General features: G+C 49.8%; 1 protein-coding gene and 1 long non-coding RNA gene across 3 annotated transcripts in view; one reads left to right on the forward strand and one right to left on the reverse strand.

Annotated features, from left to right (window-relative positions):
* Window positions 1-26,036, reverse strand: part of LOC144502391 (uncharacterized) — a 680,705-nt gene that overhangs the window by 185,852 nt on the left and 468,817 nt on the right. The gene's annotated exons all lie outside the window — the stretch shown is intronic.
* Window positions 361-24,761, forward strand: prrt1b (proline rich transmembrane protein 1B). The gene is made up of 4 exons (XM_078226251.1): window positions 361-698; window positions 6,825-7,273; window positions 14,388-14,519; window positions 21,868-24,761. Exons 1-4 carry the CDS (start codon window positions 689-691, stop codon window positions 22,015-22,017), a joined length of 741 nt encoding a protein of 246 aa, XP_078082377.1. The 5' UTR covers window positions 361-688; the 3' UTR covers window positions 22,018-24,761.

Raw genomic sequence — 26,036 nt, forward strand, 5'->3', positions numbered from 1 at the left:
TGTGGGTGTGTGTGTGTGTGGGTGTGTGTGTGTATGTCTGTGTGGGTGTGTGTGAGTGTGTGTGTGTGGGTGTGTGTGTGTATGTCTGTGTGGGTGTGTGTGAGTGTGGGTGTCTGTGTGTGGGTGTGTGTGTGTATGTCTGTGTGGGTGTGTGTGAGTGTGGGTGTGTGTGTGTATGTCTGTGTGGGTGTGTGTGAGTGTGTGTGTGTGGGTGTGTGTGTGTATGTCTGTGTGGGTGTGTGTGAGTGTGTGTGTCTGTGTGTGGGTGTGTGTGTGTATGTCTGTGTGGGTGTGTGTGAGTGTGGGTGTGTGGCTGTGTGTGTGTGTGTGAGAAAGAGTGTGGGTGAGTGTGTGAGTGTGGGTGTGTGTGTAGGTGTGTGTTTGAGGGGGACTTTGTGCCAGGGTGCGGCGGGACAGCAGTGAGCGGTACCAGCTATCTCCACAGCCAGCTGTAACCTCCAGCCTTTCCTCGGTCACTGGGCTGTCTCTGTCCTCTCGGGGAGAGCTGCCTCTGCCTCTGGTCTGTTTGCACATCGCTCTGCAAACACTCGCTCTGTGACTTATTAATCCCGTTGAACTGGCTGGAGCACAGCTTCTCACTTTCTTCCTCAGTCACAAGAAACATAAAACCAGGACTGACTGAGAGGCGAGGGGAGAAAGAGAGAGTGAGAGAGAGAAGCAGGCAGCAATGGAATCAGGTATTGTGGGGGGATTTCTGGAGGATGGCTGGAACTTGCCGAATGTTTATATCTTTGTTGATATTTTTCCTGTGTCTCTCTAGCTTGTCTGTAGATCAGCAATGTATTGAATATCAGGTTTACCCAGTGATCCTGTACCTCGGCACCCTGACAACACACAATGTCCCCTTCAGTACCTTCTCCCAGGGGGACACAGAGTGCAGGAATTTAAACCAGGGATATCACTTCTTTCTGCTGGCGAAAGTTGAATTCAGTGTATTATTGTGTGTCCTGAATGTCTGTGGCAAAGACTGAGGTAAATCCTGGAACCGGTTTTACAAACGGTTGGGTTTTTTTTTAGTTAGCACCAGCAACGCGACAAATGACAAAGGGTTTTCTTAACTGGAAGCTAATCCTAGTCTTGAAATACCGCTTGAGTTTCGTACCCCCTCAGGGGGAAGCTGGGATCTCTCATGGGCTAATTGTTTAAAGTTTATTTATTTGTGTCACAAATAGGCTTACATTAACACTGATGTGGAGTTGCCGGCGTTGGACTGGGGTAAACACAGTAAGAAGTCTCACAACACCAGGTTAAAGTCCAACAGGTTTATTTGGTAGCACGAGCTTTCGGAGCGCCGCTCCTTCGTCACGCACTCACCTGATGAAGGGCCAGTGCTCCGAAAGCTCGTGCTACCAAATAAACCTGTTGGACTTTAACCTGGTGTTGTGAGACTTCTTACTGTACATTAACACTGCAATGAAGTTACTGTGAAAATCCCCCAGTCGCCACACTCCGACGCCTGTTCGGGTTACACCGAGGGAGAATTTAGCACGGCCAATGCACCCTAACCAACACGTCTTTCGGACTGTGGGAGGAAACCGGAGCACCCGGAGGAAACCCATGGGGAGAACGTGCAGACTCCACACAGACAGTGACCCAAGCCGGGAATCGAACCTGGGTCCCTGGTGCTGTGAGGCAGCAGTGCTAACCCACTGTGCCGCCGTGGTTTCTGTGCGACGGGTAATTGTGAAAGTCGGAGGTGGGGGTGTAAGAGTACAGAATAGTTTCAACAAGTGGAGAAATCCAAATTCTCTGCCGGTTTTCCAGGGTGTGTTTTGAGTTTCACGCTGTCAGTCAGTTCACAGTCTCTGCCTTGCAGCTCACTGGAATACTGGGAGCTGATATTTATCGTAAATCGTTTGTGCGTGGAGTGATTTGAATAAACATCATGAAGAGAGACTAAGTTGGTTAGGATTGTATTCACTGGAGTTTAGAAAGTGAGAGGGGATCTCATAGAAACTTATAAAATTCTAACAGTGTTAGACAGGATAGAGTCATAGAGGTTTACAGCATGGAAACAGGCCCTTCGGCCCAACTTGTCCATGCCGCCCTTTATTTTTTAACCACTAAACTAGTCCCAATTTCCCGCATTTGGCCCATATCCCTCTATACCCATCTTACCCATGTAACCATCTAAATGCTTTTTAAAAGATAAAATTGTATCCGCCTCTACTACTGCCTCTGGCAGCTTGTTCCAGACACTCATGCTACCAAATAAACCTGTTGGACTTTAACCTGGTGTTGTGAGACTTCTTACTGTACATTAACACTGCAATGAAGTTACTGTGAAAATCCCCCAGTCGCCACACTGTGTGAAAAAATTGCCCCTCTGTACTCTTTTGTATCTCTCCCTCTCACCTTAAACCTATGCCCTCTAGTTTTAGACTCCCCTACCTTTGGGGAAAAGATGTTGACTATCTACCTTATCTACCCTCATTATTTTATAGACCTCTATAAGATCACCCCTAAGTCTCCTACACTCCAAAGAAAAAATTCCCAGTCTATCCAGCCTCTCCTTATAACTCAAACCATCAAGTCCCAGTAGCATCCTAGTAAATCTTTTCTGCACTCTTTCTAGTTTAATAATATCCTTTCTATAATAGGGTGACCAGAACTGCACACAGTATTCCAAGTGTGGCCTTACCAATGTCTTGTACACCTTCAACAAGATGTCCCAACTCCTGGATTCAATGTTCTGACCAATGAAACCAAGCATGTCGAATGCCTGCTTCACCACTCTGTCCACCTGTGACTCCACTTTCAAGGAGCTATGAACCTGTACCCCTAGATCTCTTTGTTCTGTAACTCTCACTAAAGCCTTACCATTACCTGAGTAAGTCCTGCCCTGGTTCGATCTACCAAATACATCACCTCGCATTTTGATTCAGAAAGAATGTTCCCAATGTTGGGGGAGTCCAAAACTAGGGGGTCATAGTTTGAGAATAAGGGGTAAACCTTTTAGAACTGAGGTGAGGAGAAATTTCTTCACCCAGAGGTGGTGAATGTGTGGAATTCACTACCACAGAAAGAAGTTGAGACCAAAACGTTGTCTGATTTCAAGAAGAAGCTAGGCATAGCTCTTGGGGCTAAAGGGATCAAGGGATATGGGGGCAAGAGGGGAAATCAGGATATTGAATTCGATGATCAGCCATGAGCATAAAGAATGGTGGAGCAGGCTCGAAGGGCCGAATGACCTCCTCCTGCTTCTAGTTTCTATGTTTCTATAAGGACCTGGAAAATAGGAGCAGGAGTACGTAGAATCATAGCTTAGACACAGCACAGAACGAGGCCATTTGACCCATCATGTGTGTGTTGGCTTTCTGTAAGAACAACTCAGCTAGTCCCACTTCCTCCACCCTTTCCCATTATCTCTTCAGATAATGGTCCAATTCCCTTTTGAAAGCCCTGACTGAATCTGCCTTCATCACACTCTCAGTGCCTCCCAGATCCTAACCGCTCGCTGCATAAGGAAAGATATTCCCCATCTTGCCTTTGGTTGTTTGAAAGGAAGGAAATTCCGGAACTCAAAGCCCAGGGAGCTGAAGGCACGGTCGCCAATGGTGGGGTGATGGAAATTGGGGATGGTTGGGAGGCCTGGATTGGAGGAGTGTAGAGATCTCGGAGGGGAAAATTCCCCGTGGAAACCACATTTGTCTTCTATTGATATGCTGTCCCTCTGGGTGAATGTTCTTGGGCTTAGTGTAGACTACCTGAATGTGCCACCCTCTGGGTTTAGACACCACAGCAAAGTATTAACCATTCCAAGCTTCTCCCATTTATTACAGTCAATAATCCAGAAACTCAGCGAAAGTTCTGGGGACCCGGTTCGAATCCTGCCATGGCAGGTGGTGGAATTTGGATTCAATAAAAAATATCTGGAATTAAGAATCTACTGATGACCATGAAATCATCGTCAATTGTCAGAAAAACCCATCTGGTTCACTAATGTCTTTTAGGGAAGGAAATCTGCCGTCCTTACCTGGTCTGGCCAACCATCAATATATAAAACATATTAATGAAGAATTAGATAAGCAAACAACAAAATATTTTATTCATTTGTGGGACATGGGCGTCGCTGGCTGGCCAGCATTTATTGCCCATCCCTAGTTTCCCTTGGAAGGCAGTTGAGAGTCAACCACATTGCTGTGGCTCTGGAGTCACATGTAGGCCAGACCAGGTAAGGACGGCAGATTTCCTTCCCTAAAGAACATTAGTGAACCAGATGGGTTTTTCCGACAATTGACAATGGTTTCATGGTCATCAGTAGATCCTTAATTCCAGATATTTTTTATTGAATTCAAATTCCACCATCTGCCGTGGTGGGATTCGAACCTGGATCCCCAGAATATTAGTTGAGTTTCTGGATTAATAGTCTAGCGATAATACCACTAGGCCCTCACCTCCTCTCAATATGAAAAGAAATGACAGTCACGCCATCAAAAAAAACCCAGAAACAACTCAGGGAATAAGCATCTGTTCTGAAGTAGCTTCTTTACTCAGAGAGTGGTGAGAATGTGGAACTCACTCTCACAAGGAGTGTCTAGGTTGAATAATTTGGCTGCATTAGGGGAGATGGCGGTGGTGCAGTGGTGTCGTGGGAAGGTCAGTAACCCAGAGCCCCAGATTATTGCTCTGGGGACAGGGCTTCAGGTCCCACTTTTGTAGCCAGTGGAATTCAAATTCAGCTCATAAATCTGGAATGAAATACTGGTCTGTATAATAATACTTCCCTATTTTACACTTAATTGCTCATTTCCCGCTGCCTCAGAAAAGCAGCCAGCATAATCAAGGACCCCACGCATCCCAGACATTCTCTCTTCCTCCTTCTTCCTGCGGGAAAAAGATACAAAAGTCTGAGGTCACGTACCGACCGGCTCAAGAACAGCTTCTTCCCTGCTGCTGTCAGACTTTTGAATGGATCTACCTTATATTAAGTTGATCTTTCTCTACACCCTAGCTATGACTGTAACACTACATTCTGCACCCTCTCCTTTCCTTCTCTGTGAACGGTATGCTTTGTCCGGATAGCGTGCAAGAAACAATACTTTGCACTGTATACTAATATATATGACAATAATAAATCAAATCAAATCATTAGGTTGGTTGATGGAGAATTTTCTTAGTTGATTGGCCATTCTCTGTTTCTAAGACGTCAGGCCTGAAGAATCCAACAGGGAATTCTTTTTCTCTCTTTCAACATTTAAACATAAACTTTGCACTTGGTGAGAAATTGTGAAGCTTGAAAAGCCTCAGAGACGGGATTGAAAGTAATTTCCACCATTATTCAGCTGAATTGAGGGTTCTATTATTAAATTCGAGATGTTCAACTGGAAACGAGTCCTTTCCTATATTACACACAGGAAAGGTTCAAAGGTCAGCTTTTATATTAAAAATTATCCTGAAGGATAATTTTTGATTGCCTTTCACAGCAACGGTCGTGCATTTCTAGTGCAGCGTATTAAAGACAAGATATAATGTTGATAATTGTTAAAAGGGTTGCAGGTTGCTGTAAGAGCTGATCACATGATTTGAAGGTGATGTCATTAGGGTGCGTGCTCAGGCTGTTTTACTTTCAGTTTTGTATTCTGATGCAGAGCAGAGAGCAGCTTTTCAATAAAACCTGTTGTGTGTTAGATTGAATCTACTCGTGCAAACAAAGTCTTTTCTTTCTGTCATAACCCACAACCCCGAAAATAGTTGGGACATTACAATGACGATGACGCCCATGACTTGAATCAACTTATTAAACCAACAATCTGTCAGAATACGCCAGACATTTGCCTTTGGAGATAGCCTGGGTCTCTATTTTAATTCAAAATTCTCCTTAAATCCAACCATCTCCTGAATGTTACAAAAGTCTATTCAAAGTTGGAAACAATTTCTACAACTTATTCAAAAGTTATTTATTTAGTCTTTCGTGGCATCTGGGCATCGCTGGCTGGGCCGGCATTCGTTGTCCATCCCTAATTGCCCCTGAACTGAGGGGCTTGCTAGGCCATTACAAAGGGCAAATCCAGATGGGTTTTTACAACAATCGATGATCTTTTGACTATTACTGAGACTACCTTTTATATTCCAGCGATTTTGTTATGTGAAAGGGCGGCACGGTGGCACAGTGGTTAGCACTGCTGCCTCACAGCGCCAGGGACCCAGGTTCGATTCTCAGCTTGGGTCACAGACTATGTGGAGTCTGCACGTTCTCCCCGTGTCTGCGTGGGTTTCCTCCGGCTGCTCCGATTTCCTCCCACAGTCCAAAAGATGTGCTGGTTAGGGTGCATCGGCCATGTTAAATTCTCCCTCAGTGTACCCGAACAGGCGCCGGAGTGTGGCGACTAGGGGATTTTCATAGTAACTTCATTGCGGTGTTGATGCAAATCTACATGTGACACTAATAAATAAATAAACAATTCCGGCTTTGGGTCACTGTCTGTGTGGAGTTTGCACATTCTCCCCATGTCTGAGTGAGTTTCTTCCGGGCGCTCCGGTTTCCTCCCACAGTCCAAAGATGTGCGAGTTAGGTGGATTGGCCATGCTAAATTGCCCCTTAGTGTCAGGGGGACTAGCTAGGGTAAATGCATGGGGTTATGGGAATAGGGCCTGGGTGGGATTGTGGTCAGTGCAGGCTCGATGGGCTGAATGGCCTCCTTCTGCACTGTAGGATTCTAGGATACTAATTAAAACTATTCAAAATTGGACATAAATTCATAATAATGTCGCTGGTTGAAAAGTATTTCATTGGCTGGAATGCGACGTCAATGCCCCTCCTTTTGCAGTTCCTCAGATTCTGTATCTTTCTGTTCCACCAGGGCGAGAAATTGGACTCCAAGGACAGGAGGAATTGAGAGACAATCAGGACAGAGAGGAAAGGACACCAGAAAGCACAGGACAGACAGGGGTTGTAGCGATGGTCACCCAATCGATTGAAATCATTGAGGAGCCTCCGGGTCCTCAGAGCAGTGGAATCAACTCCCCGGAAAACGCTGGAAGGCCGCATCGGGTTGTTAACTGTACACCTCAGCCAAAGTGCACGAGTGAGGCGGAACAAGGCGCGGATGCGCTGGGCTGCGTAAACAGGGCCTACGTGGGAGAGCCTCCCCCCTATTCACCACCCGATCCAAAGACTATTCACCTACTCTACCCTTCGTATGGGAGCTCTTTCCCTGGACAGTTACCCGTTATGTATCAACCGGGCTCACAGGATCAAGTCTTCTATCAGCATCCACAAACCCTTCCCGGATCCTGTCCTTTCTCCATTGTAAGTTGTGACTTTTAACTCTTTCATCAAATCTCACTGTCAGAGTGAAAGTGAGTGTCAGTTACTGGGGGTGAAGGGGACAGACAGGACTGTCAGCGCTTTGATTTCCCCAGTTCCCCGACAGGACTGTCAGCGCTTTGGTTTCCCCAGTTCCCCGACAGGAATGTCAGCGCTTTGATTTCCCCAGTTCCCCGACAGGAATGTCAGCGCTTTGATTTCCCCAGTTCCCCGACAGGCCTGTCGGCATTTTGGTTTCCCCAGTTCCCCGACAGGACTGTCAGTGCTTTGATTTCCCCAGTTCCCCGACAGGACGGTTAGCGCTTTGGTTTCCCCAGTTCCCCGACAGGACTGTCAGCGCTTTGATTTCCCCAGTTCCCCGACAGGACTGTCAGCGCTTTAATTTCCCCAGTTCCCCGACCGGCCTTTCTGCGCTTTGATTTCCCCAGTTCCCCGACAGGCCTGTCGGCATTTTGGTTTCCCCAGTTCCCCGGCAGGACTGTCAGCGCTTTGATTTCCCCAGTTCCCCGACAGGACGGTCAGCGCTTTGATTTCCCCAGTTCCCCGACAGGCCTGTTGGCATTTTGGTTTCCCCAGTTCCCCGACAGGACTGTCAGCGCTTTGATTTCCCCAGTTCCCCGACAGGACTGTCAGCGCTTTGATTTCCCCAGTTCCCCGACAGGCCTGTCGGCATTTTGGTTTCCCCAGTTCCTCGATAGGCCTGTCAGCACTTTGATTTCCCAGTTCCCCGACAGGACTGTCAGTGCTTTGATTTCCCCAGTTCGCCGACAGGACTGTCAGCGCTTTGATTTCCCCAGTTCCCCGACAGGCCTGTCAGCGCTTTGATTTCCTCAGTTCCTCGACAGGCCTGTCAGTGCTTTGATTTCCCCGGTTCCCCGACAGGATTGAAATTTGGTTTCCAGAACTTTCTCATTTCCTAAAACTGGTCATTCTGTCGTTGATAAATTCAGACCAATCAGTGAGCAATGTTTCCAAATGATTGGCTAGTTAACAGAGCGCTGACAGATCCCCGCCCCCGCCCGCCTGGGGTCCCGGTCAGTAACTTGCCTCTTAGCCAACTGTTGAAAGTGGACAACTTGATTTAAGCATTCGACTATCCCTAGAAGTATATTTTGAACAATCGCATATTTTTGAATTGGACATTATGGAACAGTTCAGGATGTTTCCAAATATTTGGAAATACATAGAATCACAGAATCCCGACAGTGCAGAAGGAGACCATTCGGCCCATCGAGTCTATCAACAATCCCACGCAGGCCCTAATCGCGAAAGCCCACATATTTACGCTGCTAATCCCTCTAACATACACATCCAGGGACACTAAGGGGCAATTTAGCACGGCCAATGCAACCTAACCTGCACATCTTTGGGCTGTGGGAGGAAACCAGAGTATCCCGAGGAAACCCACGCAGACACGGGGAGAATGTGCAGACTCCTCACAGACAGTGACCCAAGCCGGGAATCGAACCCGGGTCCCCGGAGCTGTGAGGCAGCAGTGCTAACCACTGTGATAATGATAATGTGATCATTATCACATTGCTGTTAGTGGGATCTTGCTGTGAACAAATTGGCTGTCGTGTTTCCTACGTTACAACAGGGACCACACAGCAAATGTATTTCATTGGCCGTAAAGCTCTCGAGAAGTGCTGTGAATTGGCAAGTATTTTACATATCCTTTGATTTGATTTGATTTATTATTGTCACATGTATTAACACACAGTGAAAAGTATTGTTTCTTGCGCACTATACAGACAAAGCATACCGTTCATAGAGAAGGAAAGGAGAGAGTGCAGAATGTAGTGTTACAGTCATAGCTAGGGTGTAGGGAAAGATCAACTTAATGCGAGGTAGGTCCATTCAAAAGTCTGACAGCAGCAGGGAAGAAGCTGTTCTTGAGTCGGTTTGTACAGTGACCTCAGACTTTTGTATCTTTTTCCCGACGGAAGAAGTTGGAAGAGAGAATGTCCGGGGTGCGTGGGGTCCTTAATTATGCTGGCTGCTTTGCCGAGGCAGCGGGAAGACAGAGTCAATGGATGGGAGGCTGGTTTGTGTGATGGATTGGGCTGCATTCACGACCTTTTGTAGTTCCTTGTGGTCTTGGGCAGAGCAGGAGCCATACCAAGCTGTGATACAACCAGAAAGAATGCTTTCTATGGTGCATCTGTAAAAGTTGGTGAGAGTTGTAGCTGACGTGCCAAATTTCCTTAGTCTTCTGAGAAAGTAGAGGCGTTGGTGAGCTTTCTTAACTATAGTGTCGGCATGGGGGGGACCAGGAGAGGTTGCTGGTGATCTGGACACCTAAAAATGGACTGTCCGCTGCATTATAGTCATTACAGTACAGTCGGAGGCCATTCAGCCCCTTGAATCCATGCCAGCTCTCTATGGAGCAATCAAGTCTGTCCCATTCCCCACGCTCTATCCTCGGATAGAGGATCCTCGGGGGCAATGTGGCAGGGGAGAGTTATTCTATCATTTTTGTTCTGCGCATGCGCAGTTGGAGGCGGGGATCGGAGCTGCAGGATTTTGGGCTTGTTAAGCCCCGCCCACGGGCTTCTGCAGTGTGAATCGGAATCGCTGATATTTTTGCAGACAAGTGCGTATGGGGGCGTCTGAGAGCGGGACTAAAAGTCAGATCTGAAACACTCCCAGATTCAAGTCCACCCAGCACTTGGAATGAAAATGGTAAAATAGGGCCCACACCTTCACCGGGCTGATGACTGCGTCACTGACTCGGGTCATTGGAGAAGCGTCAGCAACTCCCAACCCACAGCGGGATTGCACAGCCCCACTCGGACAAGACCGGAAATTCCGGCCTGAGGTCGACGGAGATTTCCATTGTCGGACACTCGCCCGCTCCGATTCCGTGGTGGCGAGGTGGTAGAGTTCCGGCCAGTGAGTCCATCCCAGGGAATTCTGAGTCAGACACCTCAGCAAGTTCCCAAGCTGAACCCTGTTGGAGAATCGATGGGGGTTGGGATGGAAACGGAGCGATCGTATTGCTGTTTGTGGGATCTTGCCATGTTCAAATTGACAGCTGCGTTTCTCACATTACGACAGCGCCTGTACTCCAAAAATAATGTCCCTGCGGGCGGCATCTGATCATTGGCTGTGGGACATTCTGGGGTTGTGACTGGCGCTATATAAATGCAAGTCATTGTTTCTAATCCCAAGGTTTCCAACTCTCTAAACAGCGCAGGGAAAGTATCCTGCACTAAAGTCCGTAACGTTCACTGTAAGAGACTCGAAGGGTCAACATTCCAAGCTGTGGACTTCAGTCAGGATTCTATGACATTTCCACCCAGTCAGTCTCGCTTGGTTTACATGGGAACGGGAGGGAATGAGAGAGAGAGGGAGGGAGAGAGAGAGAGAGAGGGTGGGGAGGAAGGGAACGAGAGAGAGGGAGGGAACGAGGGAGGAAACGAGGGAGAGAGAGAGAGGGTAGGGAGCGAGGGAACGAGAGAGAGGGAGTGAGGGAGGAAGGGAACAAGGGAGGAAACGAGGCAGGGAGGGAGAGAGAGGGGGGAGGGAGGGAGGGAGGGAGGGACAGCGAGGGACGGAGGGAGGGAGAGAGACAGAGAGAGGATGGGAATGAGGGAGGGAGAGGGAGGGAGGGAGGGAATGAGAGAGAGAGGGAAGGAGAGGGAGAGAGTGAGGGAGGGAAGGAGTGAGTGAGGGAGGGAGTGAATGAGCGAGAGAGAGGGAGGGAGCGGAGAGAGGGAGGGAGTGAGGGATGGAGGGAGGAAGCGGGGGAGTGAGGGACGGAGGGAGGAAGCGGGGGAGTGAGGGACGGAGGGAGGAAGCGGGGGAGTGAGGGACGGAGGGAGGAAGCGGGGGAGTGAGGGACGGAGGGAGGAAGTGGGGGAGTGAGGGAGGGAGGAGGCAGTATATATGTCAGCGAGCAGGGCTGTCAGTGAATGTGGAGGCAGTGAGATGTTTGCCTCTCTGTGTTGCTGGTTAAGTTGGGAACTCGACAGGGAATCCGTGTGGGAGACAGAGCAGCAAAGGGAAAAAACAGAGGGAGAGACACGGGACAATTATTCCTGATTCTTTCCCCGTCAGTCACACCTTACAGATCAGTGCGGAGTCGATACATGTTCAACGCTGCTGTTAAACCTTGCTGTTGTTTTTGGGCTCTGACTGGTTTAAAATTTCCCTGTGAAACACGGATCTCACAGATTAATCGATAAAAACTCCAGAACATTCTGAAGTTACATATTAATTACAACGCAGGAACAGACCATTCGGCCCAACAGGTCGATGCTGGCCGTCTCTGCTCCACATGAAATCCTCAGCAAATCCTCTTTTTAAAATATATCTCAAATTCCCATTTGCAAATTCCTATTGGATCTGCTTCCATTATCCTTTCAGACATTGGGACGGGAATTGTACTGTCCCGCCTGCCATGGGAATCGGAGCGGGCGAGGGGCGGAGCATGGGAAGGTCCGTTGACCTCGGACGGGATTTTACAGTTTCGGGCGAGCGTTGCTGGAAAATCCCGCCCCACGTTTCAGATTGTAACTCACTGAATTAATACTCATTTTCTCTCTGGCTCCTTTGCCAGTTACCTTTCAACCGATGCACCCAGACACAGGGATTAACCGGTCGCTTATCTTATTTGCTGGGATCTTGCTGTGTACAGTTTGTTTGCTGCACATTATCCGTTCTCTAATATCTTGGGAGGACTGGTGACCACCCAGTGGAGTAACAAAAATAATGATTTATTAACAGTAAAGGTTATGTAGACAGAGTGAGATCGATGTTACCGATGGACTCCCCGTGGGAGCAGGCGCTCAGCCCAGCATTCGCGCACTTTGCTTTGATTGGCCAGCGGGTCACGTGACCCTACAAAACCGTGCTGTTACCTCGATCCATTTTAAATTCAAAAATACTGACGTGAAATACTGCAGCTGCTGGAAATTCAAAGCAGGAAATGCTGGAAAATCTCAGCAGGTCAGTCGGAGTCTGTGGAGAGAGAAACAGAGTTAACGTTTCAACAACAAAGAACAAAGAACAATGCAGCACAGGAACAGGCCCTTCGGCCCTCCAAGCCTGCGCCCATGAGACCATTCTTTTGTATCCCTCTATTCCCAGTTTGTTCATGTGGTTATCTAGACAAGTGTGTTTCGGGTCGATGACCTTTCTCCAAGGCTTTGTGTAATGTTTCTGCTGAAAGTTATATGAGAGTTATATCTATCTGGTGATAGATATATGAGTATAGATATATGTGTGAGTGAGTGTGTGTGTGAGTGAGTGTGTGAGTGAGTGTGTGTGTGAGTGCGTGAGTGAGTGTGTGAGTGAGTGTGTGTGTGAGTGCGTGTGTGTGTGAGTGTGTGAGTGAGTGTGTGTGTGAGTGCGTGTGTGTGTGAGTGTGTGAGTGAGTGTGTGTGTGAGTGCGTGTGTGTGTGAGTGTGTGAGTGAGTGTGTGTGAGTGCGTGTGTGTGTGTGTGAGTGTGTGTGTGAGTGAGTGTGTGAGTGCGTGTGTGTGAGTGAGTGTGTGAGTGCGTGAGTGTGTGTGAGTGAGTGTGTGTGTGAGTGCGTGTGTGTGTGTGTGTGTGAGTGTGTGTGTGAGTGAGTGCGTGTGTGAGTGCGTGTGTGTGTGAGTGTGTGTGAGTGCGTGTGTGTGAGTGAGTGTGTGTGTGAGTGCGTGTGTGTGTGTGTGTGAGTGAGTGTGTGTGTGAGTGCGTGTGTGTGTGTGTGTGTGAGTGTGTGTGTGAGTGAGTGTGTGTGTGAGTGTGTGTGTGTGTGAGTGTGTGTGAGTGCGTGTGTGTGTGTGTGTGAGTGTGTGTGAGTGCGTGTGTGTGTCTGTGTGTGTGTGTGTGAGTGTGTGTGAGTGCGTGTGTGAGTGTGTGTGAGTGCGTGTGTGTGTCTGTGTGTATGTGTGTGAGTGTGTGTGTGTCTGTGTGTGTGTCTGTGTGTGTGTCTGTGTGTGCGTGTGTGAGTGTGTGTGTGTGTCTGTGTGTGTGTGTGTGAGTGTGTGTGAGTGCGTGTGTGAGTGTGTGTGAGTGCGTGTGTGTGTCTGTGTGTGTGTGTGTGAGTGTGTGTGTGTCTGTGTGTGTGTCTGTGTGTGCGTGTGTGAGTGTGTGTGAGTGCGTGTGTGAGTGTGTCTTAAGGAGCTGAAAGAACGGCAGGGAGTCGGAGATGCTGAGGGAGAAACTTCCAGAGTTTGGGCCTGGGAGACGGAGGGCACAGCCGCCAATGGTGGAGCGATTAAAATCAGGTGTGAGGATTGGTGGAGCGCAGAGATCTGGGAGGGTTGTGAAGCTTGAGGAGGTTAGAGAGATAGGGAGGGGGATGGGAGGGGGGGATGGGAGGGGGATGGGAGGGGGGATGGGAGGGGGGATGGGAGGGGGGATGGGAGGGGGGGATGGGAGGGGGGATGGGAGGGGGGATGGAGGGGGGATGGGAGGGGGGGATGGGAGGGGGGATGGGAGGGGGGATGGAGGGGGGATGGGAGGGGGGATGGGAGGGGGGGATGGGAGGGGGGGATGGGAGGGGGGGATGGAGGGGGGATGGGAGGGGGGGATGGGAGGGGGGATGGAGGGGGGATGGGAGGGGGGGATGGGAGGGGGGGATGGGAGGGGGGATGGGAGGGGGGATGGAGGGGGGATGGGAGGGGGGATGGGAGGGGGGGATGGGAGGGGGGGATGGGAGGGGGGGATGGAGGGGGGATGGGAGGGGGGGATGGGAGGGGGGATGGGAGGGGGATGGGAGGGGGGATGGAGGGGGGATGGGAGGGGGGGATGGGAGGGGGATGGGAGGGGGGGATGGGAGGGGGGGATGGGAGGGGGGGATGGGAGGGGGGATGGGAGGGGGGGATGGGAGGGGGGATGGAGGGGGGATGGGAGGGGGGGATGGGAGGGGGATGGGAGGGGGGATGGGAGGGGGGATGGGAGGGGGGATGGGAGGGGGGATGGGAGGGGGGGGATGGGAGGGGGATGGGAGGGGGGATGGGAGGGGGGGATGGGAGGGGGGATGGGAGGGGGGATGGGAGGGGGGGATGGGAGGGGGGGATGGGAGGGGGGATGGGAGGGGGGGATGGAGGGGGGAGGGGCGAATGCTGTCATTGATGTCTGTTTTTTTTACCTGTCTCTTGCAGTATAATTATCCGTTACCCAGACTGCATCAGGAACAGAGGCGGCCACCGAAGGACTACATGGTCGAATCTGTCCTGGTGACGGTATTTTGTTGTCTGCTGTCGGGGATTCTGGCCATCATTTTCTCACATGAGGTAGGGGGCGATGGGCCTATTTCTAACACCTAATTCTTTCAATTTAATGGGATTAAAGCCCAGGGTCGGTGACGGTTAAATTGTGGATAACGGCTGAATATTACCATCAATTGTATCCTCCTTACCAGAGTAAGTTTAAGAACATAAGAACTAGGAGCAGGAGTTGGCCATCAGGCCCCTCGAGCCTGCTCCGCCATTCAATAAGATCATGGCTGATCTTTTTGTGGACTCAGCTCCACTTACCCGCCCGCTCACCATAACCCTTAATTCCTTTACTGTTCAAAAAATTATCTATCCTTGCCTTAAAAACATTCAATGAGGTAGCCTCAAAGGTAGTTTCCAGAAGTAAACCAATGTTACACCAGCTCACTTGCTTCTCTTCCTCTCTCGACTCTCCCTTATGTTTCTTGCCCAATCACAAACTGGCCATAACTTAGAAACGGAGGAGACTTACAGTGCCAAAGGTGACCGTTCTGCCCATCGTTTCTGCTGGCCAACAAACAGCCTGTCCTCACTTTCCAGATCCCTGTCGGTGACCACAGCATGCCCGAGTGTTGATTTAGCTGAGATGAAGGTTTCGCCTCCGCTGTCCGTTCCCGATCCCCTCAACGCTCTGCGTAAAAAGAGTGCTCCTCACCTGCCGTCCAATCCTTCCGCCAATTATTTGAAACTTCTGTGCCCTGGTCATTGAGCCAAGAGAAACAGATCCTTCCCGATCCACTCGATCCAAAGCTCACATCATTTTATAAGCCCCAATTAAATCTCCTCGCAGCCTCCTCTGTTCCAAATCATAGAATCCCTACAGTGCAGAAGGAGGCCATTCGGCCCATCGAGTCTACACCGACAGCAATCCCACACAGGCCCCATTCCCGTAACCCCATATATTTATCCTGCCAATCCCCCTGACACTAGGGGCAATTTAGCATGGCCAATCAACCTAACCCGCACAACTTTGGAGTGTGGGAGGAAACCGGAGCACCCGGAGGAAACCCACGCAGACACGGGGAGAATGTGCAAACTCAACACAGACAGTGACCCGAGGCCGGAATTGAACCTGGGTCCCTGGCGCTGTGAGGCAGCAGTGCTAACCACCGTGCCGCCCAAATATTTCTTCATTGCTAAAATTGTTCATTCCTCAGTAACATTCCCGGCGATCGCAAGTGTATTTTTGGCGGCACGGTGGCACAGTGGTTAGCACTGCTGCCTCACAGTCCCTGGACCTGGGTTCGATTCCCGGCTTGCGTCACTGTCTGTGTGGAGTCTGCACGTTCTCCCCGTGTCTGCGTGGGTTTCCTCCGGTGATGCGCGATATAACTCACGAGGCGAGAGATGCTCGAGGAAATAAAGGCTTTTATTGACTACTACAATAGAGCTACCATTTATAATACACGATCCCAGACTGAGGGGTCCCAGACAGAGCAGTGACCTTTATACCTCTCCCAGGAGGCGGAGCCCGACTGGGATGTACCATAAGAACTATATTACAGGTAGAACAGCCCAACCCTAACCCCAACAGTAACATGTAGAACAGCCCAACCCTAACCCCAACAGTAACATATATACAGACTCGTAGTACTGGCCAGACCCTGGCTCAGCACTGCCTGGTGGGAACCAACGATGGTTCACCACATCCGGGTGCTCCAGTTTCCTCCCACAGTCTGAAAGACGTGCTGGTTAGGGTGCATTGGCCGTGCTAAATTCTCCCTCAGTGTACCCAAACAGAGCCTGGAGTGTGGCGACTTGGGGATTTTCACAGTAACTTCATTGCAGTGTTAATGTAAGCCTTACTTGTGACACTAATAAATAACCTTATAAACTTTAAAATATCCTTGTACATCTCCTCAGTGTCCTCCCTAGTGTTTTTATTTAGTTTTTATTCATTCGTGGGACATGGGTGTCGCTGGCTGGGTCAGCATTTATTGCCCATCCCTAGTTGCCCTTGGAGGGCAGTTGAGAGTCAACCACATTGCTGTGGCTCTGGAGACACATGTAGACCAGACCAGGTAAGGACGGCAGATTTCCTTCCCTAAAGGACATTAGTGAACCAGATGGGTTTTTCCAACAATCGACAATGGTTTCATGGCCATCAGTAGATTCTTAATTCCAGATTTTTAAAATTGAATTTAAATTCCACCATCTGCCTTGGCGGGATTCGAACCCGGGTCCCCAGGACATTAGCTGAGTTTCTGGATTAATAGTCTAGCGATAATACCACTCGGCCATTGCCTAGTATGATATGTGATCATATCTTTCCTGTAATGTGGTGATCAGAACTGTAGGCAGTTGTCACCTAACTAGTATTTTACACATTTCCAGCATAACCCTTCACTGTTCCAACTCCTCTGGATAAACTTTGGGAAGAGATTCTGCCCCCTCTATACACCTTTCTCACAAACTCTGTCTCTACCTTTCCATCCACCATCCAGAGGACGGTCTAATCCTTTGAATTTTGTTAATCCAGCATTGTCCTCCCTTCTCCCCAGCGCATCGAATACTCTGTTGCCTGCATCATCTTCCACTCACTCTGACCCTGCTCCCTCAATACCTCAACTAGAAAACACTCAGCCTTGTCTTTATCCATGGCCTCATCCCTCCCTATCTCTGTAACCCCCCACCAGCCCCTACACTCCTCCCTATCTCTGTAACCCCCACCAGCCCCTACACTCCTCCCTATCTCTGTAACCCCCACCAGCCCCTACACTCCTCCCTATCTCTGTAACCCCCACCAGCCCCTACACTCCTCCCTATCTCTGTAACCCCCACCAGCCCCTACACTCCTCCCTATCTCTGTAACCCCCCACCAGCCCCGACACTCCTCCCTATCCCTGTAACCTCCCACAGCCCCTACACTCCTCCCTATCTCTGTAACCCCCACCAGCCCCTACACTCCTCCCTATCTCTGTAACCCCCACCAGCCCCTACACTCCTCCCTATCTCTGTAACCCCCACCAGCCCCTACACTCCTCCCTATCTCTGTAACCCCCCACCAGCCCCTACACTCCTCCCTATCTCTGTAACCTCCCACAGCCCCTACACTCCTCCCTATCCCTGTAACCCCCACCAGCCCCGACACTCCTCCCTATCCCTGTAACCTCCCACAGCCCCTACACTCCTCCCTATCTCTGTAACCCCCACCAGCCCCTACACTCCTCCCTATCTCTGTAACCCCCACCAGCCCTTACACTCCTCCCTATCTCTGTAACCCCCCACCAGCCCCGACACTCCTCCCTATCCCTGTAACCTCCCACAGCCCCTACACTCCTCCCTATCCCTGTAACCCCCACCAGCCCCGACACTCCTCCCTATCTCTGTAACCTCCCACAGCCCCTACACTCCTCCCTATCTCTGTAACCCCCACCAGCCCCTACACTCCTCCCTATCTCTGTAACCCCCACCAGCCCTTACACTCCTCCCTATCTCTGTAACCCCCACCAGCCCCGACACTCCTCCCTATCTCTGTAACCCCCACCAGCCCCGACACTCCTCCCTATCCCTGTAACCTCCCACAGCCCCTACACTCCTCCCTATCCCTGTAACCCCCACCAGCCCCGACACTCCTCCCTATCCCTGTAACCCCCCACCAGCCCCTACACTCCTCCCTATCTCTGTAACCCCCACCAGCCCCTACACTCCTCCCTATCTCTGTAACCCCCACCAGCCCCTACACTCCTCCCTATCTCTGTAACCCCCCACCAGCCCCGACACTCCTCCCTATCTCTGTAACCCCCACCAGCCCCTACACTCCTCCCTATCTCTGTAACCCCCACCAGCCCTTACACTCCTCCCTATCTCTGTAACCCCCCACCAGCCCCGACACTCCTCCCTATCCCTGTAACCTCCCACAGCCCCTACACTCCTCCCTATCCCTGTAACCCCCACCAGCCCCGACACTCCTCCCTATCTCTGTAACCCCCACCAGCCCCTACACTCCTCCCTATCCCTGTAACCCCCACCAGCCCCGACACTCCTCCCTATCTCTGTAACCCCCACCAGCCCCGACACTCCTCCCTATCCCTGTAACCCCCACCAGCCCCGACACTCCTCCCTATCTCTGTAACCCCCACCAGCCCCTACACTCCTCCCTATCTCTGTAACCTCCCACAGCCCCTACACTCCTCCCTATCTCTGTAACCCCCACCAGCCCCTACACTCCTCCCTATCTCTGTAACCCCACCAGCCCCTACACTCCTCCCTATCCCTGTAACCCCCACCAGCCCCGACACTCCTCCCTATCCCTGTAACCCCCACCAGCCCCGACACTCCTCCCTATCTCTGTAACCCCCACCAGCCCCTACACTCCTCCCTATCTCTGTAACCTCCCACAGCCCCTACACTCCTCCCTATCTCTGTAACCCCACCAGCCCCTACACTCCTCCCTATCTCTGTAACCCCCACCAGCCCCGACACTCCTCCCTATCTCTGTAACCCCCACCAGCCCCTACACTCCTCCCTATCTCTGTAACCTCCCACCAGCCACTACACTCCTCCCTATCTCTGTAACCCCCACCAGCCCCTACACTCCTCCCTATCTCTGTAACCCCCCACAGCCCCGACACTCCTCCCTATCTCTGTAACCCCCACCAGCCCATTCCAGCTCTCTTTGAGTCAGGCCTCTTGTGCCTTTTGTGTTGATGGCCACCAAACGCCCACTCTCCAGAAACCCCCCTGCTCTCTCCCCCCTTCCCTCCTCTTATACCCCCTTGAGCACCCCTGTCTTTGACCAGTTTATGGTCATTCTGCCCAATCTCTCCTTCTGCATCTCAGCGCGCAATTTCCTCTGTGAAGATCCTCATAGGAACATTGGAATTAGGAGCAGAAGTAGACAATTCAGCCCTTCGAGCCTGCCCCGCCATTCAATCAGATCATGGCTGATCTCTCCCTGGTCTCAAATCCACCTCCCCACCTGCTCCCCATATCCCTGTTTTTATTAGAAATATATCTATCTCACTCTTGAAACCATTCAATGATTCAGACTCCATAGCGCGATGGGGCAGCGAGTTCCACAAATTCACCATCCTCTGCGAGAAGTAGTTCCTCCTCATCTCAGTGTTAAATCTCCTGCCTCTCAACCTATACCTGTGACCTCTTGTTCCAGATTGTCCCATAGGAGGAAACACTGGGTCTACATTTACTTTATCAATCCCTTTTAAAAACCTCGATCAGATGCCCTCTCATCCTCCTAAACTCCAGCGAGTACAAACCCAAACTGTTTAATCTCTCCTCATACATCAACCCTTTCATCTCCGGAATCAATCTGGTGAAGCTCCTCTGAACTGCCTCCAATACCACCCACATCCTTCCTCAAATAAGGAGACCAAAACTGGACACAATACTCCAGATGTGGTCTCACCGACACCCTGTCCTTGGGAGGTTTCCCCCATTACAGGCACTATATAAATGTAGTTCGGGAAATGCTGTGACCCAGAACACATTTCATTTGGAACTGGAGTTGGGTGCAGCTGGATACGATACTGATTGGGAGACTCGATGGGACAGGAACGAATCTACAGATAAGCAAAGCCCTGCTTTGGGCCCGGATTCACTCTGACTAGCTGTACTCACCACTCCTTCGGAAAGATACATCGGCCTTGGAGGGGGTGCAGCGTCCCAGCAGATTTACGAGAATGATACCTGGACTCCAAGGGTCAGATTGGTTGGGGAGTGTCGGGCCAGGGGGCAAAGTCTAACAATTGGAGCCGGATTTATTCGCTGTGAAATTGCCAAACATTCCCACACACAAAAGGTGGAAGAAGTTTGAAAAATCTGATCCGCAAAGTCAGTTGATGTGAAGTCAAATGTTAAATTTAATCCTGAGATTGATTGGTTTTAATTATCCAAAGGTACGGAGGGGATGGGACAAATTAAATTGGGCCACAAATGGATGGGAATGTAGCCTTGAGGGGCTGAATGGCCTCCTCCTGTTCCGACACTCCAACATTTCTATGGAACGTTTACACAACAGCGGTAGATTTGACCTTTTTTTTGAGCCAATTCAGCAAGGCCGGCAAAGTAGATTTTCCATCTTCTTGACAATTGTTGCTATTATTGTTCAGGGTTCAATGTGACCGGGGAACGGAGAGTGTTTTTTGACGGCAGGTACAGGGCGGGACTTTACGGCCTCACTCGAGCGAGACCGGAAATTCCCACCCGAGGTCAACACGCTGTCCGCCTCTCGCCCACTCCGATTCCGTGGCGGCGGGGCGGTAGAATTCTGACCAGAGTTTTGAATGAGGCAGAACTCCTTCCAGTGAATACTGGTAAGATCATTGGTCCCTGTCAGTGACACAGTGGTTAGCACTGTTGCCTCACAGCACCAGGCTCCCGGGTTCGATTCCGGCCTCGGCTCACTGTCAGTGTAGAGTCTGCACGTTCTCCCCGTGTCTGCGTGGGTTTCCTCCGGGTGCTCTAGTTTCCTCCCACAGTCCAAAGATGTGCAGGGTTAGGTGCATTGGCCATGCTAAATTTCCACTTAGTGTCCCAGAATGTATAGGTTAATGGGGTAAATATGTGGAGTTACAGGGATAGGGCCTGGGTGGAATGCTCTGTCAGAGAGTCAGTGCAGAATCAATGGGCCAAATGGCCTTAAATGGCCGTTCTCCCATGCAGACACGGGGAGAACGTGCAGACTCTGCATAGAAGATGACCCAAGCTGGGATTTGAACCTGTGTCCCTGGCACTGTGAGGCAGCAGTGCTAACCACTGGGCCACCGTGCCGCCCTCTTTCTGCACTGTAGATTCATACCCTCACACCAAACTGAGATTGTAGAATGCTCACAACAGGAGATTCCTGAGTTAGCTCAGGAACAGGAATTAAACTAAAATAACCCCTGAATGACACAGTGGTTAGCACTGCTGCCTCACAGCTCCAGGGACCCGGGTTTGATTCCCGGCGTGGATCACTGTCTGTGTGGAGTTTGCACGTTCTCCCCGTGTCTGCGTGGGTTTCCTCCGGATGCTCCGGTTTCCTCCCACACTCCAAAGATGTGTGAGTTAGATGGATTGGCCGTGCTAAATTGCCCCTTAGTGTCAGGGGGGCTAGCTAGGGTAAATACATGGGGTTACGGGGATAGGGCCTGGGTGGGGGTGTGGTTGGTGCCGACTTGATGGGCCGAATGGCCTCCTTCTGCACTGCAGCGATTCTAATTCTATGAAACTGGGACTGGATTTGGCCAAAAATAATTCTTTGCTCTTTTAAAGTCTCCATCACTTTCAGCCTTTCCTCCAGCCAATGCCCCAGTGGTCGGGTGGGTTTGGTGCCGATGATGGGTTTGTGTTGGATTCTCCCCATCACCGGCCTTGCGGCCTGACGTCCCAGTTTATGAATTGTTTGTTGCCTTTTCTATTGCAGACCCGGATGGCGATTCAACGAGGGGAGCACTCTTACGCAGAGAGCACCTCGAGGAAGGCACGACTGCTGGTGTTATTCAGCCTTCTCTTTGGAGTCTTTGTTTCGATTGGCTGGGTGATCTACGTAGTTGTGGCACTTTACTTTGTGTAAGGCAGACTGTAGCCAATCCGGGATAGCGTTGCATCCCATTGGGCAAATTACCCTGTGCTTTGTTAATACTGTGGGCCTGGAGTTTATCCTCTGTTAAGTTTTGGGGATGCTTCACACAGCGAACCTCCTTCCGTTCCCCGTTACTGAGTGTACAAGGCAGAATAGGGAAAAGATCACCCACAACATTTGCTTCTAAACCATTTTTCAATCATTCTCACGCTGTGGCTAGCCTCAACATCTCTTGCCCATCCCTAACTGCCCCTTGAGAAGGTGGTGGTGAGCTGCCGTCTTGAATCGCTGCAGTCCAGGTGGTGTAGGTACACCCACAGTGCTGCTGGGTAGGGAATTCCAAGATTTTGACCGAGCAACAGTGAAGGAACTGCCAATATATTTCCAAGTCAGGATGGTGAGTGTCTTGGAGGGGAACTTGTAGGTGGTGTGGTGTTCCCGTGTGCCTGCTGCCTTCTGTATGATAGAGATCGTGGGTTTGGAAGGTGCTGTCTAAGTAAACAGAAGGGAAAAGAGATTGAAGTGATGATGTTCTGGGGACCCGGGTTTGAATCCTGCCAGATGGAGGAATTTGAGTTCAATAAAAAAAATCCGGAATTGAGAATCTACTGATGACCATGGAACCATTGTCGATTGTCGGAAAAACCCATCTGGTTCACTAGTGTCCCTTAGGGAAGGAAATCTGCCATCCTTACCTGGTCTGACAACAGCTCATCACCACCTTCTCAGGGGCAACTAGGGATGGGCAATAAATGCTGACCAGCCAGTGACGCTCATGTCCCACGAATAAAAATAAAGGTGCCTTATTATCCTATTCTTCCCTTTCTGGCCTATCCGAATCTGGCCCCTCATTGGAAACAGGGAGAATAATTACTGTGCCAGGTGCCATCCGCAAGTACCAGCTGCGAGTGCCCATCACACGGACGTCCTGGGCTTTATAATCCATTGGATGGTTCACTGATAACACGCTTATTGCATCAGCTGGTTCCAGTGTGGGTTAACCGACCCTGGGACAGTCTGGTATACTGTCCAGTGAGGTCCCAGTCACAGGAAACCACTGCAGATGTTCCCCACTCTGAGTGGAGTTGGCTTTTTGCACTTTGGGGATTCTATGTTTCTGACCCACAGACGGAAGCTCAGTATCTTCCTCACCCGGCTGAATATCACAGTCGTGGCTGTCGTGTCGCACTGTGGGGAACCTCCTGATTCTCCAGTGAGGATGGTCTGGGTAATAAATCTTAAATCACTGCATGTTCCCCTTAACGTTTGAAGCAAGCTATCAAACGCTGGCAATAAACACAAAATGCGGGAAAGACCCGGTGGGTTTTGTTGGCAGCAGTAGAGAGAGAAACGGAATTAATATCTCAGCCCAATGACCTTTCATCAGAGCATCAGAGAAAAGTTACTGACCTGAAACATTGTTTGAGTTATAAGGAGAGGCTGGATAGACTGGGACTTTTTTCTCTGGAGCGTAGGAGGCTGAGGGGTGATCTTATAGAGGTCTATAAAATAATGAGGGGCACAGATCAGCTAGATAGTCAACATCTTTTCCCAAAGGTAGGGGAGTCTAAAACTCGAGGGCATAGGTTTAAGGTGAGAGGGGAGAGATACAAAAGGGTCCAGAAGGGCACACAGAGGGTGGTGAGTGTCTGGAACGAGCTGCCAGAGGTAGTAGTTGAGGCGGGTACAATTTTGTCTTTTAAAAAGCATTGAGATAGTTACATGGGTAAGATGGGTATAGAGGGATATGGGCCAAATGCGGGCAATTGGGGCTAGCTTAGGGGTTTAAAAAAAAGGGCGGCATGGACAAGTTGGGCCGAAGGGTCTGTTTCCATGCTGTAAATCTCTATGACTCTATAATTCTTTGATTTGATTTATTGTCACGTGTTAGCATGCAGTGAAATGTATTGTTTCTTGAGCACTATACAGACAAAGCATACTGTTCATAGAGAAGAAAAGGAGAAAGTGCAGAATGCAGTGTTACAGTCATAGCTCGGGTGTAGAGAAAGATCAACTTAATGCAAGGTAGGTCCATTCAAAAGTCTGACGGCAGCAGAGAAGAAGCTGTTCTTGAGTCGGTTGGTACGTGACCTCAGACGTGACCTCTGCTTCTCTCTCCACAGATTCTGCCTGACCTGCTGAGTCTTTCCAGTTTTCATTTCCGATTTCCAGCATCCACAGTATTTTGCTTTGATATTAACTGTTTGTAACTCGGGATAATTCTGTTTCACTGTTCACGATCAGTGTAGGGACCTGCATCATTCTTATTAACAATTTGTCAGCAGCAACGGATCGAACCTCAGTGGCAACAATTAAATCTGCAGCATCCCCACTTTAGAATAATTAAACAAAGTTATTTACCTCGTTTGATGCCTAGAAATCCCCCAAATTCTGAGTTTGATGCCTTCACTCCTTAAGAAGTAAAATACTTATCGAAAAACAGAGAGAAAAACTAGGAGAGATTGCAAAGTTTCGAGCTGATATTGTCTATGATCTCGGGGAATTTCACAGTAACTTCATTGCAGTGTTAATGTAAGCCTTACCTGTGACTAATAAATAAACTTTACTTTCTTATCTGTGAGAGGATTTGAGTGAATTGGAATGCGAGTGGGATATGTCTGTACTGGACTGGGATGGAGTAAAATTTCCTTAGATTTCTATATTTATTAGTAACCACCACATTATGTTAAAAATTTAAAAAGCAGATTAAAAGAAAATGAATTAAAATTTATTTACATCCGTTCTGCCAGTGTTTGTTTTGGTTTTCGGGATGCCCACGTTTAGAACTGTCTGTACGTGACAACAGACATCGAGATCAAATTCACATTTGGACCGCTTCTTAATGGATTGAGGCAAAGGTTCAGAGTCAGACCGGGCGACTCAATGCTGAAAGATGTTTTAGTCCAAGAAGTTACAGGTGATGAAGCCTCCAGTTGTGGAAATTCCCAGTGCCAAAGATTTTGAGTTCAAGACCCACTCCATAGCGGTGGTTATCCTGATTATCTTAGGGGTTGCGTGTTTTAAGAAAAAGAAAAGGTGGTTTGCACATGTAGATTTAAACTAACACACAATAGATTAATTCCACAACCGTTCACCTGCACAGAGAACAAAGTGAAAATAAAACATCCGCCTCTGCAACACCCTAATGACATCGCCCTCAAAGCACGTGATCAGCCCTTAAAGCAACCATGCAACCACTTAAGTATATAACAGTAACAATTCAAGGCTGACACTCCAGGGCGCCACGGTGGCACAGTGGTTAGCACTGTTGCCTCACAGCACCAGGGACCCAGGTTCAATTCCCAGCTTGGGTCACTGTCTGTGCGCAGTCTGCACCTTCTCCCCGTGTCTGCGTGGGTTTCCTCCAGGTGCTCCGGTTTCCTCCCACAGTCCGAAAGATGTGCTGGCTAGGATGCATTGGCCGCACTAAATTCTCCCTCAGTGTACCCAAACAGGTGCCGGAGTGTGGCGACCAGGGGATTTTCACAGTAACTTCATTGCAGTGTTAATGTAAGCCTACTTGTGACACTAATAACTAAATAAATTGTGCGGTACCGAGGGAGTGCTACTTTTCAGATGAGGTGTGAATACCAAGTCCCTCTCAGTTGGATATGAAGGATCCTGTGGTACTTAAAGAGCAGAGGAGGTATTCCTGATTTTGAGCTAAACCTAGCCCCTCAATTAACAATCGATCATTTGATCGTGTTCACTGTGGTGTGTGTGTGGGATCTTACTCTGCACAAGTTGGCTGCTCTGTGTTTGTGACACAGTGACTATACTTTGAAAGTTGCTGACTGGCCGCAAAGAGCTCTGGGACATCCAGTGAACATGAAATTTATTTACCACAGCTTTTAAATATTACAATCGCCCTCGTGCCCTTTTTGGATGCAGGGCTGATCTTGCCGGAACTCCGGTGCCAGGAAGATCGCGAAAGGCGAGAAATAGGGCGGTTTATCACCCCTCGCGATCTGACCGCCTGTCAGTCGGCAGGGTGGGATGGTCAGATTGCC

This window comes from Mustelus asterias, chromosome 13 (genome assembly GCF_964213995.1).
Source record: "Mustelus asterias chromosome 13, sMusAst1.hap1.1, whole genome shotgun sequence".
Lineage (NCBI taxonomy): Eukaryota > Metazoa > Chordata > Chondrichthyes > Carcharhiniformes > Triakidae > Mustelus > Mustelus asterias.

What these genes read in the sequence shown, in the direction of transcription:
- prrt1b (XM_078226251.1), top strand. An exon ending in GATCCTGTCCTTTCTCCATT is followed by an intron (nt 7,274 to 14,387) that starts GTAAGTTGTGAC and finishes TGTCTCTTGCAG; the next exon opens with TATAATTATCCGTTACCCAG. An exon ending in CCATCATTTTCTCACATGAG is followed by an intron (nt 14,520 to 21,867) that starts GTAGGGGGCGAT and finishes TTTCTATTGCAG; the next exon opens with ACCCGGATGGCGATTCAACG.